Genomic DNA, 20,937 nt, shown 5'->3' with positions numbered 1-20,937 from the left:
CTAGCGGCCTCCATATCTTTCAGTAGTCGTTCTCCCCTCAGCAGATCTAGGCTAATCACCCCTTTCCTTTTTACATCTTCCTTTTTTACCAGGTTTTCCAATCTATCAAGTCTTTTAAAAATTGTATTAAACTGTTGATCATTTGACTTTACATTTGTTTAAAAATTGTGTCGACTATAGTCTCAATAAAATTTCCGTTTAACTTTTTTTGAGTAACGCTTTCAATTATGGGCTCAGTCTGTGTACAGGCAGAGTTATGTCCTTCTTTATGGGGGATTATAACTGTATCCCCCTCAACCAGTTGCAAAGACTCATTACTATCCATTCCATCCATGCCGCCCCTGATAATTGTTTCCCTCTGGTCCACATACTCTGGGGTGTGGGTTGATTCTTGTTGCGTAGGGGTTGTTTCCTTTTATTTATTGTTTGTTTCGAGGGACCCCTTTTCCTCTTATCTCCGACAGTCTTATTACTCGAGGTCGGGGAGGGTTAACGGTTAGAATGACAGGATCTTGTTGTGAGTCAATGATAATAGTTGAACTGCTACCCCCAAATTGAGCTACCATGGGGTTAGCCGGTGGGTTAACCGACAAGGTAGATTTCGTGACTGTGACCGCAGGGTAAAGCGGCACAGCATTATTTGGGCAGTCTTGCTGGAGCTCTAAATGTGAAGTCATAAGACCCAATGACATCCTCCTCTCGGTATTGGCAATTTCAGTGCTAACCAAATTGAAAGCATTTTCCAGCATACTCTCAAAGGAGGGTGGGAGGACAGAAGGGCCCTCAGAGGCCTGTGTGATGGCACTGGTGTTTCGTTTCCCCAGAATGCTTTTTTGGGCTCACCTTACCAGCAGCTTAGAGGGGTGCCCGAGCTTAGCCCGGCTGGTCCCGCACGCGTCGCAGGAGAAACACCGGTGCCTTTCTGCGCCTCCGGTGATGTCGACGGTGGGCGGGACTTGCGGAGGATTGTGGGGGCTGTAGTCCCCCCGCACTGCGGCTGCGGCTCGAAACGCGGTGGCGGGAGGGACCTGGCAACCAAGCGACAGCACCCCCCAAAAGCAAGCTCCTGCCGGTCAATCCCCCAATGCGGCAAAGCAGAGCAAAGAGAGGCCTCTGACACAGGCCACAAAAGTAAGTAAATAAGTGGCAAAGTCCCCGCAGGGCAGACCTCTTTGTAGCAAGAAAAAGCTCCGTAGACCGCTCTGGGGTGCTCCGCTGGGTCAGGTGCCCCTCTCCTCTGGGCGCCCCTCTCCTCCGGACTCAGCTCGTCTCGTACTCAACGCCCCGCTCACCGCTCCGGTAGTGTCCAAAACAATCCTTCGTTTGTTCCAATCTCCAGTCTCCCCACAGCTCTTAAACATCCGATTGACTCTATATTTTCCTTCCGACTACAACCAACTTAAATATGCGAAGGCGAGGGGAGGTAGGCACTCAGAAGGTTTGGTTAAAAAAAAAAAACTTTTGGCTTCTGTCCCACAAATCTCCTCCCTCAAGAGAACAATCGCTTGGTAGATTAATATTGTAGTCTCTACATACAATAAGTTTGAGTGGCTAGTGAGCAAGTTCGCTCGAGATAGTATTCAATACTGTAGGATCATCACCATTGCATCCAAATATTGTACTCGTTAGTTTCTTCCCCGCCCCATATTGGCATTCAGTGATTGCGCAATGACAACATTTATCTGAACATGATCGCTTAAACTGCAGCCCCCCTCCTTTGGCCAGGATCACCACACCCCGTACCTTGGCCCCCTGTGTCATCTCACTTACCACCCTAAATCTCAGTGTATTTAAAATCTGTAGTTGTGACCCATCTATATGTGTCTCCTGGATGCAAATGATATTAGCACCCAGCGACTGTAACGCAACCGCAACATTATGTCTTTTCTTCACATCATTTAGGCCACATATATTGATGGATGCCACTCTCAATACCCCCATACACTTTTATGGTGCTGGCCTATGACTGATACCCTATCCCCATTAAACCTTGCCACACTTCCAAAAATCTCTATCCTTTTACTATAAAGTACTGCACAAATGTCTGACATCTAAGAAACAATGCAAACTTAACTATGTTCCTCTCGTCCCCTAAGTATCGCCCCCTCTACCCCCCCACACCAAAAATCAGGCAACCAGGCTTAAACATGAGCCCGTGTGAGCACGTCTGTGCCACCCATCCTCTCCCTTTACCTCCTCCCCCTTTGAATGTGGCTTGCCAGATACCCGTATCCCGAGGAACCACTGTTCATAAGCCTGAAATCCTTGCTTACAATAGATATTTTTACTATTTACCCCCAATATTCCCTGTTGCAATATCGTCCAAAAGTTTCTGTCATTGAACTTCAGAAGTGGAACTGAAATTCTGGCATTTGTATATCTCCTTCAACCTGGCTGGATTTTGTAAGAAAACCCAGGCCCCTGCAGATTGAAATGGGGTCATTAATTGCCTGAGCCGTAATCTCCTTTCGACCGTAGCATTTGCAAAGTCAGGCTTAGTAAATAGGAAAAACCTTCAAACCTCCTTTTGACATTGGGTCCAGCTAGATCATACACGGCTTGACGAAGCAAAAAGTCGGCAAAATAAATCAATTTGGCACTTGGTAGAGATTTTCTCCGGAGGAATGCCCTGATGGTGAAATAGGGAATCTGTGAGCACATTAAACTTCCTTGTCCCTATCTCCTGTAGAAAGCTCTGGTAGGGGGCCTCTCAGCATATTTACTACGAACTTTCTTACATTGTTGCCCTCACAGTTCTCCGGGCCCCCTAACAGCCTTAGAGTATTGTGCCGCTGCTGCTTCTCATAGTCCTCGAGCTTCCACATCACATCCTTTTATAGTACTGTCCTGCAATGAGGCCTGCGCCTTCAACATTACCACTGTGCTTTCCAGCATTTCCAATGCGTAACTCCACCATATTCAGTCGCTCAGCAATGTCCGAGCAGATCTTTCAAACTTTCTGTACGGAGCCTTGGAGTTTTAGTGGCTAGCCGTGCCTGTCGATTGTCGGTTTTAACAGCATCCTGAAAGGCTCGCAGGGACTGCAAGATCAGAGCCAGTGAGGACTCGGCGGGGTTTACTCGCTTCATATGATCTGAGATCCCATTGGAATTCACCGCCGTTTGCATCTCACCTTCATCTATCCCCTCGGGGGGGGGGGGAGCATTTGTGTTGCTAAATAGTCCCACCCTACTTCCTCCACCATCTTGTGCTCCCCTGGGATCTTCCGTTTTTTTTTCTTTTCTTTGTGGTTGTGGCTATCTCTGAAGGGCTGGTATTATCTGAGGAGGAGCCCCACACCATCCTCCTCACTACTGATAGATAGGCTAATGTCTGAAACCTCTGACTCTTCTGTCAGTGAGATTATTTTTTCCCCGGTACATCTGGGGTCAAACAGCCAACTTCCATATTTGGCCCTCACTTCCTCCAAGAGAGTGTAGCTCAGTCTTGCTAGCCACAGCTGTTACTCTGCTTTCCTGTTCGCTATTAGTTATGCCAGACATACCCGCATCCATCATCCGGGGTCGAGTGCCCTCCACTAAGACGTCTTCCCTCGGACTAATATGTACAGCATGTACATGTGCCTCTATGATGGTGTTCTCACAATTTTCCTGCCAGGGAGTCATGTTTCCCCCGTCCGGGACATCTGACCTTTTACTTTGTCCAGTGGGTGTTTGCACTGCAGATGTTATTGCTTGGTCAGTTTCTGATGTATGGTCGCTTCAAGCCCTGTCCATATCCTCATTGCCATTGTTAATGCTGGAATCCTTTTGCATCTCAATTTGGGTAACCCATTCCCCACCCAAAGCTTTGGGTGAGAAGATGTTTAAGATGGATGGTTGCGATTTCCCTACATCCGTAGGTGGTTTAGCTCGCCGTAGATTTGTTTTTCCTGGAAGTTCAATTTTGTGATGTTCGATTTTTCCCTGTTTGTCGCGTTTATTTAGCCGTAGCTCCCCCTTTTTGAGATCTATTTTCAAATCCGAGCCCTCACGCCGCAACTGTACGGCAGTAGTGGTCGTTCGCTTCTTTTACCCTTCCTTGAGCAGCCATTGCAACGGTCTTGGTGTTGGGCTCGTGCTCTGTTTCTAGCAGTGCTCCAGCCGATAGCGTGTTAGTTTCCTGGCAGCCACCGTAGGCGTGCCCGGAACCTGCTAACGCTGTTAGCAGAAGCCGCGTTAGGGCCTCCCAGTGCCCCCCGCAGAAGTTCCCTTGAGCCTCGCAGGCATGTCCTCGCTGTCAGACTTGATGGAATGTCGGAGAAATCCACCGAAGAACACCGTGACAGTCGTGGACTTCACTGCAGCTCCAGCGCATACTCGTAGCCACCAGCCGGGATATTTACACCGCCAAGGGGGAGAGAGGTAAGGTGGCTTCTACTCAGACGCCGTCTTGCTGCTGCTATTTTAAAGAGCACTCCACTTTTATTTGTCAAGCATTTTCATACTGATAGAATGAGTTTAGTTCACAGATCAGTAGAAGGCTGATCAAGAGAAGATCTGGTTTGTTTAAGGGGCGGAATAGTCTCCGCAGCAAAGATGCCTAGTATTACTGTAGTGACATCAATAGTGAAGTTTAATTCAAATATTTTTGTATAAAGTTTTGTATTTGAAGCCAAGCAAGAGTTTTTAAACATGGATTAACAAACATTCCTGATCCTTTTGGATGACGGTGCTTTTAGTGAACTAAGGTGCAAGTTAGAGGGGATGTGTACCCTATACGTGGGCTGAATTCTTTTTGTACATGGAGCAATATTCTAGTCTATTAAAGCAAGCAAAAGAAGTTTTTCTCCAGCATACGTTGTGAGTTCTTGTATTTGAAGGTTCTCTCATATGTGATAAGGAACAAAATGGAGGCTTAGTGAAATAAATTGTCTATGATCACGCGGTTTGGTCAAGCAGGGAAACTGGGATTCATTCCAAATTCTCCAGTTTCACACTGTGCAATTCTGTCTAGATAGACAATCTTTTTCTGGGATCAGAGGTTAATGCTTTTTCCTTAATTCTTGGAGGATTTGAGTAGAGTGTGCGTGATCTGCGGAATCCACATTTTATTTTTGATAGTTTTGCATAGGACCATCCTTGCCGAAGGATATGAGAGTGGGTATTGCCAGTTCCACATTTATAGCATGCACTGTTTTTGAGGTGGCATTCTGGCATGCGCTTTAAAGCAAGTCTTCCATTGCAAATTTTGGGGAACCCTAAGGTGGTTCATACTACTGAAATCAATAGGATCTGTGGAACTCCGTTAAGGGGGGGGGCAGAGAGAAGGATGTGTGGGGGCAGGAGGGCTTATGTGCAAACTGCTTCTACAAATGTGTGTGATGTTAGTAACCATTCCTGTAACGTTGAGGTTTTTAGACTTTACACACATGGTTTATTTTCCTGTCTTTATTAAAACAATGCACTTTTCCCTCTGCCTGGTATCTGGTGTGGGTACTACATATCGTCATGAATGTAAACTGAACTTATCCGTTTGAGGGCCCATTGCTGGTTGGATTTCTCAGCTGCTTGTATCATTGCCTTCTCGTTAAGGACTGTGGTAAATTTTCAGGGCTCTATGTAACAAACTTTTACATTACCAAATTAAAGAAAAACGAAATACTGCATGTTTGAAGCTTAAATCTGATGATTGTCTTTCCAGCTTGCATCGGTTGTTCTGAAACAGTATGTGGAAACTCACTGGTGCTCCCAGTCGGAAAAATTTAGATCACCGGAGACCACTGAAAGGGTATGTATTTGGATTGCCATTAACCATTACACACTTCTTGGTGTACTAGGTTAGATCTTAAGGTTTCCCACTAGCTTAAATGTTAGGGTTTTCTGATAATGAGTATCTAACCTGTGTGCCTTGACTGACCTATGATAAAGGTAATTGTATATTTCTGGTTCTCCTATTTTCCTAACTCTGGGTGGACAAAATGGTATATTGTGAAACTGCTTGTGTGCCCTGCATCCTGCTTCTTGAACCAAACTCTCTGCCACCAACAAAGCATCCAAAAATAATTAGTTGCAGTGAGCATGCTGTTTTTAATTACTTGCATGCAGGGAATTACTGCCTTGTCTGAGAATGATCACAGCCCGGGGTTTGCAAGCATATTTGTAAGTTTGTGCTAGTAGAGTATGACCTTAAGTGTTGTAGTCGAAGAGTGTCTCATGGGATGATCTAAATTTAAGTGACACAGTAACGAACTATGTAGGTCTTAATAAAGGTATGAGGTGTACAGATTCTCAGTTATGTTTACTGTTAAAAATTGGGTTTTTGTTTGGCAGAGGTATGCATCCTGTGCAAGCAGGTACCACAATCCTAAACAGGTTAAGTCAGATACACACCCTAAATTAACCTGTGCTCACCCTCTGGTAGCTTGGCACAGAGCTGTCAGGCTTCTCTTCAGAGACAGAGTGTAAAGTTTTTGAGAAACCATTCAAACAGTGGAAACACATCACAAAAAGATACCACACATGGTTAGAAAACGATAGCTTAATTTAAAGAACAAAACAAGACCAAAAGGACAAAAGTCCAGTAAGTATAACCGCAGTTATGAATTTTCAAAGAATAAACTGAATTGCAGTGATTAAAAACATAAATCATGAAAAAGGGCTATCTGGTTGCGCTACACTGAGTCAAATCCAAAAGTTCAGGCCAACCACGATGGAGTGCTGGTCAGATACAGGGACCAGCCTGTAATGTACCATGTTTGCGTCCACCATGAGGACCAGAGTACGCAGTGTGATACTTAGGATAAAGGCGGGTGATACGTCAGAACTAGGGTCGATGCACTGCGCAGTTGGGGCTGCGTTGCAGTGGGACCTCACAGTGGTGGTGATGCGTTGCGGTCAATCCTTGCAGTAGTGGGGATGCGTCATCGTCGAGGGAGATGCACCGGTTCTGAACCGCACACATCTTCGATGCATGCTTTTTTGCTGGAGCAGCAGTTTATACCTACTTCCAAGGGCCCAGGACTGGGTTGGCACCACTTGGGATCAATAATCACAATCTTTGGAAGGGTGATCCCTTAAAGTCCCTACATTTACCTGAGCTCAACCCCCAGGTAGCTATGATGCAGAGCAGTTTGAGAAAATGTGTATTTATTCAGTACTAAAGTAATAATTTGCAGTGGAAATGCAAATCAATGAAAATCCCAAATTGAATTGGAAAAACAGAGTAAAATGTCATCAACAGAATGGCACCAAATTGTCAAAAATCCTATTAGGGTAACCCAGATACCACACAGTGGTAGTAGTAATCAATGGTTGCAGTAGAACAGGACATGGGCGCAGTTTGACACTGACCGCGTTGAAGTGATTAGGTCATGCTGGTCAAACATTTTACCCTCTTACTCTAATCCTTTAAGTCCCAGTTCACCACAGAAGTACACTTCTAAAGGCCCACAGGACCTCAGGGGAGGCACTTAAAAATTCACAGAGTAGGCCAACAGGAGGGCCCAGTCCTGGTCGGCTTGCCACTGGTCAGGTCGGTGTTTGCAGGAAAAGGTCTCTTGTAGCTTTTTTAAATTGGTTTTTCCTGCAGCGATTACTTTATTCCATGTGCCCTAGTTCATCCTATTTTTTTAGGTATGCCTCAAACTGTACTGCTTTTGATCTTCCAGGCGAAAATGGTCATCAGGCAGCTGCTTCCCAACAGGCTGAGGGAGTCAATCAGCAAGGTGCGCTCCAGCGTGGCCTATGCGGTATCTGCAATAGCGCACTGGGACTGGCCTGAGGCCTGGCCTCAGCTTTTCAACTTGCTGATGGAGATGCTCGTCAGTGGAGACCTGAATGCAGTGCATGGAGCCATGAGGGTTTTGACTGGTGAGTCCCATGAGTGCCTAAGACCTAGCTGTACAGGCTTCTATAAAGCAATGGATGAAAGGGGGGGGGGCTTATTGAGCCAGCCATATATTGTAGCCCTGGCACAGTAAATGGAAGCAAGCACTTACTGGCAAAAACTCTCTCTATCTCTATTAGAGATATCTCTATCTCTATTAGAGATATCTCTATCTCTATTAGAGATATCTCTATCTCTATTAGAGATGTCTCTATCTCTATTAGAGATGTCTCTATCTCTATTAGAGATGTCTCTATCTCTATTAGAGATGTCTCTATCTCTATTAGAGATGTCTCTATCTCTATTAGAGATGTCTCTATCTCTATTAGAGATGTCTCTATCTCTATCTCTATTAGAGATGTCGCTATCTCTATCTCTATTGGAGATCTCTCTATCTCTATCTCTATTGGAGATCTCTATCTCTATCAGAGATGTCTCTATCTCTATTAGAGGTGTCTCTATCTCTATTACAGATGTCTCTCTATCTCTATTAGACATGTCTCTATCTCTATTGGAGATGTCTCTATCTCCATTAGAGATATCTCTATCTCCATTAGAGATATCTCTATCTCTATTAGAGATGTCTCTATCTCTATTAGAGATGTCTCCATCTCTATTAGAGATATGTCTCTATCTCTATTAGAGATATCTCTCTATATCTATTGGAGATATCTCTATCTCTATTGGAGATATCTCTATCTCTATTGGAGATATCTCTATCTCTATTGGAGATATCTCTATTGGAGATGTCTCTATCTCTATTAGAGATGTCTCTATCTCTATTAGAGATGTCTCTATCTCTATTAGAGATGTCTCTATCTCTATTAGAGATGTCTCCATCTCCATCTCTATTAGAGATATCTCTATCTCTATTAGAGATATCTCTATCTCGATAAATATAGATAGATCTATGTCTATCTCTATCTCGATAAATATAGATAGATCTATCTCTATCTCGATAAATATAGATAGATCTATCTCTATCTCGATAAATATAGATAGATCTATCTCTATCTCTATCTCGATAAATATAGATAGATCTATCTCTATCTCTCTCTATTAGGGATGTCTCTATCTATCTCTATTAGAGATATCTCTATCTCTATTAGAGATGTGTATCTCTATTAGAGATGTCTCTATCTCTATTAGAGATGTCTCTATCTCTATTAGAGATGTCTCTCTCTATTAGAGATGTCTCTATCTCTATTAGAGATGTCTCTATCTCTATTAGAGATGTCTCTATCTCTATTAGAGATGTCTCTATCTCTATTAGAGATGTCTCTATCTCTATTAGAGATGTCTCTATCTCCATTAGAGATGTCTCTATCTCCATTAGAGATGTCTCTATCTCTATTAGAGATCTCTATCTCGATTAGAGATCTCTATCTCTATTAGAGATGTCTCTATCTCTATTAGAGATGTCTCTATCTCTATTAGAGATGTCTCTATCTCTATTAGAGATATCTCTATCTCTATTAGAGATGTCTATCTCTATTAGAGATGTCTCTATCTCTATTAGAGATATGTCTCTATCTCTATTGGAGATATCTCTCTATCTCTATTGGAGATATCTCTCTATCTCTATTGGAGATATCTCTCTATCTCTATTGGAGATATCTCTATCTCTATTGGAGATGTCTCTATCTCTATTGGAGATGTCTCTATCTCTATTAGAGATGTCTCTATCTCTATCTCTATTAGAGATGTCTCTATCTCTATTAGAGATGTCTCTATTAGAGATGTCTCCATCTCTATTAGAGATGTCTCCATCTCTATTAGAGATATCTCTCTCTATTAGAGATATCTCGATCTCTATCTCTATCTCGATAAATATAGATAGATCTATCTCTATCTCTATCTCGATAAATATAGATAGATCTATCTCTATCTTGATAAATATAGATAGATCTATCTCTATCTCTATCTCGATAAATATAGATAGATCTATCTCTATCTCTATCTCTCTCTATTAGAGATGTCTCTATCTCTATTAGAGATGTCTCTATCTCTATTAGAGATGTCTCTATCTCTATTAGAGATGTCTCTATCTAACTCTATTAGAGATGTCTCTATCTCTAATAGAGATGTCTCTATCTCTATTAGAGATATCTCTATCTCTATTAGAGATGTGTATCTCTATTAGAGATGTCTCTATCTCTATTAGAGATGTCTCTATCTCTATCTCTATTAGAGATGTCTCTATCTCTAATAGAGATGTCTCTATCTCTATTAGAGATGTCTCTATCTCTATTAGAGATGTCTCTATCTCTATTAGAGATGTCTCTATCTCTATTAGAGATGTCTCTATCTCTATTAGAGATGTCTCTATCTCTATTAGAGATGTCTCTATCTCTATTAGAGATGTCTCTATTAGAGATGTCTCTGTCTCTATTAGAGATGTCTCTGTCTCTATTAGAGATGTCTCTATCTCTATTAGAGATGTCTCTATCTCTATTAGAGATGTCTCTATCTCTATTAGAGGTGTCTCTATCTCTATTAGAGGTGTCTCTATCTCTATTAGAGGTGTCTCTATCTCTATTAGAGGTGTCTCTATCTCTATTAGAGATGTCTCTCTATCTCTATTAGAGATGTCTCTATCTTTATTAGAGATATCTCTATTAGATATCTCTATCTCTATTAGAGATGTCTCTATCTCTATTAGAGATGTCTCTATCTCTATTAGAGATCTCTATTAGAGATATCTCTTTCTCTATCTCTATTAGAGATCTCTCTATCTCTATTGGAGATCTCTCTATCTCTATTGGAGATATCTCTATTAGAGATATCTCTATCTCTGTTAGAGATATCTCTCTATCTCTATTAGAGATATCTCTCTATCTCTATTAGAGATGTCTCTATCTCCATCTCTATTAGAGATATCTCTATCTCTATTAGAGCTATCTCTATCTCTATTAGAGATATCTCTATCTCTATCTCTATTAGAGATATCTCTATTAGAGATGTCTCTATCTCTATTAAAGATGTCTCTATCTCTATTAAAGATGTCTCTATCTCTATTAAAGATGTCTCTATCTCTATTAGAGATGTCTCTATCTCTATCTCTATTAGAGATATCTCTATCTCTATTAGAGGTGTCTCTATATTAGAGGTCTCTCTATCTCTATTAGAGATGTCTCTCTATCTCTATTAGAGATGTCTCTCTATCTCTAGTAGAGATGTCTCTATCTTTATTAGAGATGTCTCTATCTTTATTAGAGATGTCTTTATCTCTATTAGAGATCTCTATCTCTATTAGATATCTCTATTTCTATTAGAGATGTATCTATCTCTATTAGAGATGTCTCTATCTCTATCTCTATTAGAGATATCTCTATTTCCATTAGAGATATCTCTATCTCTATTAGAGATCTCTATTAGAGATGTGTCTCTATCTCTATTGGAGATACCTCTATCTCTATTAGAGATATCTCTCTATCTCTAGTAGAGATGTCTCTATCTCTATTAGAGATGTCTGTATCTATCTCTATTAGAGATATCTCTATCTCTATTAGAGCTATCTCTATTAGAGATAGATCTATCTATATTGATAGAGATAGATAATTATATATAGATCTATCTCTATTAGAGATATCTCTATCTCGATAAATATAGATAGATCTATCTCTATCTCGATAAATATAGATAGATCTATCTCTATCTCGATAAATATAGATAGATCTATCTCTATCTCTCTATTAGAGATGTCTCTATCTCTATCTCTCTCTATTAGAGATGTCTCTATCTCTATCTCTATTAGAGATATCTCTATCTCTATTAGAGATGTCTCTATCTCTATTAGAGATGTCTCTATTAGAGATATCTCTATCTCTATTGTAGATATCTCGATCTCTATTAGAGATATCTCTATCGTCATCATGATCATCATAGGCTTTATTTCGATATAAAAAATATCTTAAAAAGCAGTACATTTAGCACAAAACAATGAGACAATAAAAATAGTCAGTACATTAACATACAATTCATTATACAAAAGACCCCAATAAATTAGATAAAATCATTTAAGAACGAATTAAACAAGATAAGAACGCCTAGATGATCTAATACGCCAGGCCCAACCCAGGAACTTGGCTATGCCGCAGGCATAAAGTGGGCGTGGATCATTTTTTAAGACACGCAAGGCCTCCTTAAAATGCCTTGTCCCAAGTTCTCTGCATAGTGGTTTTAACCATCTACTGCGGGGAAGGGCATAGGCCGAACATTCGAAAAACAGGTGCGGGATTGACTCAATCCTGTGTTCACAAAATGGGCACATAGAGGTGGTTTGGGTCGAGTGCTTCCACCTAGAGGTAAGTTCCCCAACGGGAAGAAGGCCTATCCTAAACTGAAAATACAATGCCCTATCACAGCGCTTAGTGACAATGTCCAAATACGGTTCACAAAGGGGCAAATCTTTTATTAATAGGAAGTCCAAGGAAGTTCTACACAATTTAGAATTACTGGATCTGCTATCAGCTACCCAATTCCAATATAATTTCTTTAGCACAGATATTGGGGGAGCAGTTCTATTAGCCCAGGCATTGCCAAGACCCATGTTGAGAAGAAGACGCTTGACTTCTCTCAACCAATGGATCTTGGACCAGCCCGGCGACTCCAGCACATCAGTTAAGCCGTCCGCGAAGCAAGACAACTCTGGAACTCTCCAGATTCTTGCCCATAGAAGTAGAGGGCGGGGCCTAACCTGGTCGCTAATTGATCTTAGCCCCATGTCTAATAACAGTGGGAGGGTTGGGGTGCTATAAGGAAGCCCCATTAAATCTTTCAAAAACTTGCTTTCCGAGCGAGACAACTGATCCACCTTGTGTGTCCCCCAAAGTTCGGCCCCATATAAAACTGCACTGACGCCCCTTGCCCTATAAATGTCAAGGATTGGTGCGATAGGTTTTAGGGTTGAGGCACGTTGTTCTTTAAGAAGGACACCCAATACCCTTTTATGAGTCAGCAACATCTTGTGTAAGTGACATTCCCAACTCATCGAATCACAGAGGCGGATACCAAGATAGTCTAACTCAGTAACCCTCTCTAAAGAAACAGCATCTAAAATTGACGGTTTAATTGTCTTTTTCGGAGCGTTAAGAACTAGATACTTCGTTTTCCCAGTGTTAATGACTAGCCCCTTTTCATCACAAAAAGATTTAAAACTAGATAGCAGGCTCTGCAGGCCTACCGGGGTTTTGGAGATCAGGAGGGTATCATCTGCAAATAGGAGAGTGGGTATTCTTCTGCCGGCCAGGGATGGTGCATCTGATGGAACTTCCGATAGAAAGTCCACCACTCCATTCACATACAAAGAAAACAGAGTGGGGGCTAGAACACACCCCTGGCGTACTCCTCTATTTACAGGTATTCGATTTGTTTTTTGGCCCTGGTTACCCCACCTGATCTGCGCAAAGTTGTCGGCATGCAACTTTACCAATAAGCTTAGAAGGTAGGGAGGAATACCCAGGTCATTCAGCACACCCCAAAGTTGGTTGCGCGGGACCAGGTCAAAGGCAGTCCGCAAATCAATAAAAGCGAGATACAGACTGCCCTTGCCCAGTACAACCACTTTCCAATAGAGCATCAAAAGCCAAAAGCATTGCTCTATCGTCCCCATACCTGATCTAAAACCGGCCTGAAAATCAGAAAGAATACTTTTTTCCTCAATCCATTGTAGTAGCCTGCCTAAAACCACTTTGCCTGCCACTTTCTGTGAGGAGTCTAAAAGGCTTATGGGGCGATAATTGACGGGGTCGGACCGACTCCCTTTTTTAAAGATGGGAACAACTTCAGCACCCTTCCATGAGCCTGGGAGAGTTGCCCCACTGAAGCTAGCATTCAGTAGAGCAGCGATAAGTTTCGCCCACTCTACTGGGTTGGTACGTAACAAATCCCCTGGCAAGCCATCCGGGCCTGCAGCTTTATTGGGGACAAGGCATGTGATAGCCCCCACCAGTTCCTTGACAGTGAACAAATGCTCCTCAGTGAATTCACAGGGTACTACAGAATAACTTTCAGTCGAACATGTCTCCGCACTCAGAGCCACATTATAGAGTTTGAAAAAATGGTCAAACCACGCGTCCTCTGGTATATTGCATGTTATTAGTGAGTCCGCGGGCTTATCCCTTGCTCTTAGTAAATCCCAAAAACCCTTAGAGTCCTTCCTTGTGCTAGCGGCCTTTAAATCATGCCAAAACTGGTCCTCCCATGCTATTTTAGCCTCCTAATAATTCTCCTTTGGTTGCCTCTTGCAGCACTAATCAAGGCTCTGTTCTTAGATTTAACCGCCTTAATTAGTTCCCTTTTAGCCTCTCGGCAGACAGGAGTGAACCACCCAACATTGCCCTTTGTGGCGCCTCTTGTATTAGATTTCTTCCCCACAGTGTGGACTAAAAATAGCTCACCTAGTGCATGCGTAGTTTGATCAAACAGTAATGAGATCTCCTGTGCACTAGGGAGGGGAGAATCTAGACGTTGAGGAACATTTGACATTATTAAGTTTGCCTCCTGTATCTTGCACTCCCTGGCAGCAAAGTTGTTCCATTTTAAATGCCTACCACAATTTGAAGGGCATACTTCATGTGTAACTCTCCACGTGTGAGGGAAGCGAAGTGGGGAGTGGCCCAACCAAGGGGGGCGCAGGGATAAAGACAATGGATTATGGTCGCTATCAGTAGACGGCAAGACCACCATATCCAACAAGTAGGGCCATAAACAGTAGTTCAGCAGAATGTAGTCAATCCGTGAGGAATGGCCCACTCTGTTGAACGTGTGGGCCCCCATTTGGTCTGAGTTGGATCTGCCATTGGTAGCTCTAAGATCATACTCCATACAGAGTGCATTGAAATCAATAACACCTTGATTCCATCTCCTGATTGGTGGGATTTGCAATGTTGGGATACCTCTCCTATTATCATCTTCTCTATTACCCAACACATCGTCCAGGGCAAGGGGTTCATACGTACAATTAAAATCCCCCGCTAACAAGATGAAGGCATCAGATTTGATATTTCTGAGTTCCTCATCAAGGCCAGTTGAGGATAACGTAGAAGAACCCCCCCGTGCTCCTCTGACGTAAATGTTCAAAATTTCAAGTACTTTCCCACCACATGGGCCTCTGACTGTTAGCCTTTGTAGATCAGGAGACTTCGTAGTAATAAGTTTGATAGAGTAACGCAGGGAAATATTCACCCAGATTGTCAGCCCTCCCGAGGGACGGCCTTTCCCTCCCTTTGGGCGTATGGCGGGGACAGAATAGGTGGTATAGCCCATCTTATATTGAGGTTCCAGGGACCAAGTCTCCTGGAACAAACAGATCCCATATGATTCAATCATGGCATTCCAATCTGGCAAACCTAAATTCCGTCCGAGTCCTGCTATATTCCAACTAACAACCTTTAATGGGGCACTGGCCTCCTCCTCCCACCCCAACTCCAAATTACTGATGAGGGGGGCGCTAGCAGTAGTTGCAATTGCCTCAATTGTCGGTAACAACATGGTCACTTTAGGTGTAATTACCTCCTTCAAAGTAGCCTTAATTAGGGAGGACTGGGCAAGTGGTTTGGGACATGGCAAAAGCGATTGCAATTGTTCCCTAGGGGGATTTATATTAGATGGAGTACAAAAGGGAGACCTCACCAAATCCACACTAATCGGTTGGCTAATGTTTGGCAACTCCTCTATTACCTCACAGTGTGTTTCCCATATTGGGCAGGTAGGATGTCAATACTGTTGTAAAAGCCAATCTCGTGGCTGGTATGGAGGCCTGTCAGAAAAACTAGGGTGGAGGAGGGTCCCACAGAACTGGCTGCCGTCCCTCTCCTCCCACCCATAAAAACCAACTGTCTTCCCAGGCAAGTTAGGGGAATAGAAGTAGCTAAGGTCATGTATATCAATTTGACCCCCACAGGCAAGTGGGCTATACATCCTCTGGGGTCCACTGCATACATGCCTAGCCACCCTTGGGTCGTCAAAATTCACAATTATACAATCCCCATTTATTGTTTTTTGTTTAGAACCAATCCAACCAACTCTCCTAACATGTAAGATCCGTCCCTCCAAAGGTTTAGGCAATGGCCTATTTTCTTTGAACCAAAAAAGGGTCTTATTATACAAATCCTCAAAGGTCTCCCGCTTGCCCGGGCTAAGCACAGGCACCCCGGTCAGAACAGCTACGTAAGGCTGGCAGGCAGGGGGGAGATTGACGTTATTCACCCTTCCCTCTCCTAACCCCTCGCCTGTAGGATGAGAGCAGGCCTTTACAGGTTTGGATGCTTCAGGGTTTAGAATCATGGATAGGCTGGAAGCCGCAGGCTTAAGGGCAGGGGTAATGGGATTATCACTGGAAGCAATACCAGAAGCTGTGGGACAGGTCTTCTTACTGTTGGATAATTTAGTGGGCTTGGTTTTATTTGCGGTTTTAGTTACTAGCGGACCAGACTTCTTTCCCGACCCTACAGTTGTAGGGGTAGGCTGTGGGGCACAAACAGGGACCTCCGGTACTACTGTTGGGGTGCCTGTAGTAAGGGCTGGACTTTGAGGCACTATATATGACTCCCTATTGTCATCCCCTCTCCCTTGGCCAGCCTCCCTATTTCTCAACTGTAATTTGATAAATGATTTTAGCGAGAAAAAATTATCCAGGGTTTCCTGCTCCATTTTATCCACCCGCTGTAAGAGCCCCCCAATTTTGTCCAACACTGGGAGAAGTAAAGATTTCATCATTTTCTCTAAATGTGTTACAAGTAGAGAGACCAGGTGTGGTTGTGTTAAAAGGCCTCCAAGCGGTACTCCACAACCAGTATTCGCTATCCCTCCTGGTAAACCCTCCTCTAAATCTCCCTGCGGCGGGCAAGAATCTCGCCCCACTTTCTTGTGAGGGCCACCCAACTTGGCACCTGCCTGCCTACGCCTCTTGTAATCTTTGGCCAGGTTACCTTTCTGCGGGGTAGGCAACCTTTTCCTTTTGTTAGGGACAGGGTGAGTTTCCACTTGAACCACTAAAGTTGGAACCGCAGTTGTTTTTACATGGTTAGGGGAACTGTCCAAGGGCGAAAGCATGGTGTCCGCCTCATTAATCACTAGATCCGTGGCCATATTATATTCCGCTTGAAGTACAGAATCTGTCAGCACTTCAAGGTCATCTATATTGGCTCTCAGAGCTGCCACCCGGGGATGGTCCAGGGGAAAGGGGGCATGGGAAGGGGGCTCCTGGCTACGTTCAGGTGAAGGCACCAAAGCTAACGGTCCCAACGATGAGCGTCGAGTACCAAGGGGCCCTCGCGACAACCGGCGCTCAGCCATGCCAATTTCCTTGTCGATTACATTGGCCACGCGGGTAATAAAACGATCCATGGTGCCAATCATACTCCCCCCATCTCCCTCCCCTCCCCCCCTCAAACTTTTGCCGGAGCGAGTTGACATTAAAAGCGGGAGCTCAGTCCAGATCGAACCCCAACACACTCAGCACAGTCCCCCAAAGGCAAGAGATTAATGGTAATGATAATATCTACTTATCTAGTGGGGCGTAGCTGGATGCAAGGAGTGTGGCCCAACCCGACCTTGTACGACCTCGGACGGCCTCAGACGGCCCGCCCTTTGCCCGGGCTTAGCCCGCGCGCGGTCCCGCGATGCGGGAGTCGCAGCGATCTATTATGCCCCTCCTGGCAGGAAAACGGCAACGCGGCTCCCCAGGCGCTTGGGATGATGGGGGATGTAGTCCCGTCCCCGCTCCGCGGCCGCTGATGGTGATAGCGGCGGCGGGGGACGGAGAGACAGCAGGGAAAGAGGGTCAGCGATGCAGGACAGCAAATCCTCCAGTTAGTCCACAAAAGTCACCAGCAGCCCGCTCTGCCTCAGTCGCAGCGATCTATTATGCCCCTCCTGGTGGGAAAACGGCAACGCGGCTCCCCAGGCGCTTGGGATGATGGGGGATGTAGTCCCGTCCCCGCGGCCGCTGATGGTGATAGCGGCGGCGGGGGACGGAGAGACAGCAGGGAAAGAGGGTCAGCGATGCAGGACAGCAAATCCTCCAGTTAGTCCACAAAAGTCACCAGCAGCCCGCTCTGCCTCAGTCGCAGCGATCTATTATGCCCCTCCTGGCGGGAAAACGGCAACGCGGCTCCCCAGGCGCTTGGGATGATGGGGGATGTAGTCCCGTCCCCGCTCCGCGGCCGCTGATGGTGATAGCGGTGGCGGGGGACGGAGAGACAGCAGGGAAATAGGGTCAGAGATGCAGGACAGCAAATCCTCCAGTTAGTCCACAAAAGTCACCAGCAGCCCTCTATCTCTATTAGAGATATCTCTATCTCTATTAGAGATATCTCTATCTCTATTAGAGATATCTCTATCTCTATTAGAGATCTCTATCTCTATTAGAGATATCTCTATCTCTATTAGAGATATCTCTATCTCTATTAGAGATATCTCTGTCTCTATTAGAGATATCTCTGTCTCTATTAGAGATATCTCTGTCTCTATTAGAGATATCTCTATCTCTATTGTAGATATCTCTATCTCTATTGTAGATATCTCTATCTCTATTAGAGATATCTCTATCTCTATATCTCTTTCTCTATCTCTATTAGAGATGTCTCTATCTCTATTAGAGAGATATCTCTATCTCTATTAGAGATGTCTCTCTCTCTATTAGAGATGTCTCTATCGCTATTAGAGATGTCTCTATCTCTATTAGAGATGTCTCTATCTCTATTAGAGATGTCTCTATCTCTATTAGAGATGTCTCTATCTCTATTAGAGATATCTCTATCTCTATTAGAGACGTCTCTATCTCTATTAGAGATGTCTCTATCTCTATCTCCATTAGAGATATCTCTATTTCTATCTCTATCTCTATTAGATGTCTCTATCTCTATTAGAGATGTCTCTATCTCTATTAGAGATGTCTCCATCTCTATTAGAGATGTCTCTATCTCTATTAGAGATGTCTCTATCTCTATTAGAGATGTCTCTATCTCTATTAGAGATGTCTCTATCTCTACTAGAGATGTCTCTATCTCTATTAGAGATGTCTCTATCTCTATTAGAGACGTCTCTATCTCTATTAGAGATGTCTCTATCTCTATTAGAGATGTCTCTATCTCTATCTCCATTAGAGATATCTCTATTTCTATCTCCATTAGAGATATCTCTATTTCTATCTCTATCTCTATTAGATGTCTCTATCTCTATTAGAAATATCTCTCTATCTCTATTAGAGATATCTCTATCTCTATTAGAGATGTCTCTATCTCTATTAGAGAGGTCTCTATCTCTATTGGAGATGTCTCTATCTCTATTGGAGATGTCTCTATCTCTATTAGAGATGTCTATCTCTACTAGAGATCTCTATCTCTATTAGAGATATCTCTATCTCTATTAGAGATATCTCTATCTCTATTAGAGATATCTCTATCTCTTTTAGAGATATCTCTATCTCTTTTAGAGATGTCTCTATCTCTTTTAGAGATGTCTCTATCTCTATTAGAGATGTCTCTATCTCTATTAGAGACGTCTCTATCTCTATTAGAGACGTCTCTATCTCTATTAGAGACGTCTCTATCTCTGTTAGAGATGTCTCTATCTCTATCTCCATTAGAGATATCTCTATTTCTATCTCCATTAGAGATATCTCTATTTCTATCTCTATCTCTATTAGATGTCTCTATCTCTATTAGAAATATCTCTCTATCTCTATTAGAGATATCTCTATCTCTATTAGAGAGGTCTCTATCTCTATTGGAGATGTCTCTATCTCTACTAGAGATCTCTATCTCATTAGAGATATCTCTATCTCATTAGAGATATCTCTATCTCTATTAGAGATGTCTCTATCTCTATTGGAGATGTCTCTATCTCTATTAGAGATGTCTCTATCTCTATTAGAGATGTCTCTATCTCTATTAGAGATATCTCTATCTCTATTAGAGATATCTCTATCTCTATTAGAGATATCTCTATCTCTATTAGAGATGTCTCTATCTCTATTAGAGATGTCTCTATCTCTATTAGAGATGTCTCTATCTCTATTGGAGATGTCTCTATCTCTATTAGAGATGTCTCTATCTCTATTAGAGATGTCTCTATCTCTATTAGTGATATCTCTATCTCTCTATTAGAGATATCTCTATCTCTATTAGAGATATCTCTATCTCTATTAGAGATATCTCTATCTCTATTAGAGATATCTCTTTTTACTGACTCTCCTGTCCCCCCGCTCACTCTACTTAATTCTTCTTTGGCCTCTGGTTCTGTTCCTTTATCATTTAAATCCGCCGTCGTTCTCCCCATTCTAAAAAAAAACCTGGTCTGGATCCCTCCCTCCCTGCTCATTTCCGACCCATCTCCCTTCTCCCCTATTTAGCTAAGATCCTCGAGACCCATGTCACCTCTTGCCTCTCCTCGTATATCGAGGATAATGGCCTTCTCGCTTCCCATCAGGCGGGCTTTCGCTCAGGTCACTCAACGGAGGCAGTGGTTCTCGCGGTTCTGGATGAACTCAAAGGGAAGGCCGATTCCAACCTCCCCCAAGCCCTGGTCCTTCTCGATCTGTCCGCTGCGTTTGACACGGTTGACCATTCCATTCTTCTCGCCCGTGTCAACGCAGCGGGCATTCGGGGTGCGGCCCTCTCCTGGCTGGCATCCTTCCTTCGGGATAGGTACCAGGCGGTTCAACTCTCCGGTTTCTCTGCCCCCCCCCCGTCCGGTCACCTGTGGTGTTCCCCAGGGTTCTTCTCTTTCCCCCCTTCTCTTTAATCTTTACATCTGTCCCCTTGTCACCTCTCTTCTTTAGCTGGGGGTCTCTGTGTATAACTACGCAGATGACCTCCAGCTCGTCTTTGATCTTTCCTCCTCTCCTGAATCTCTTCCAAAGTTCAGTTCCACCTTAATCTTCATTTCCGAGTGGATGAGCGCTAACCATCTTAAGCACAACCCCGATAAGACGGAACTTGTTCTCACGGGTGGTTCATCTAACCCCTGGTCCCCAGCACACTGGCCCCTTTCTTTTGGTCCCCCTCCTACGCCCTCTCCCTCTGTTCGCACCCTCGGCATCAAAGTTAGTTCTGACTTAACAATGCATAGTCAGATTAGCTCTGTTGTATCTTCCTGCTTTCT

General features: G+C 43.4%; 1 protein-coding gene across 1 annotated transcript in view; it reads left to right on the top strand.

Annotated features, from left to right (window-relative positions):
- LOC146866931 (importin-9-like) overlaps positions 1–20,937 on the top strand; it is a 264,240-nt gene that overhangs the window by 66,955 nt on the left and 176,348 nt on the right. The window contains exons 3-4 of the mRNA XM_085614687.1: positions 5,644–5,730; positions 7,610–7,811. Of these exons, the coding sequence (XP_085470813.1) occupies positions 5,644–5,730; positions 7,610–7,811 (289 nt within the window). The remainder of the gene's footprint in view (positions 1–5,643; positions 5,731–7,609; positions 7,812–20,937) is intronic.

The sequence above is a fragment of the Triturus cristatus genome, chromosome 1_2 (assembly GCF_964204655.1).
Source record: "Triturus cristatus chromosome 1_2, aTriCri1.1, whole genome shotgun sequence".
Lineage (NCBI taxonomy): Eukaryota > Metazoa > Chordata > Amphibia > Caudata > Salamandridae > Triturus > Triturus cristatus.
Note: the sequence above shows the minus strand (reverse complement) of the source record. Positions and strands in the feature narration are given on the sequence as shown.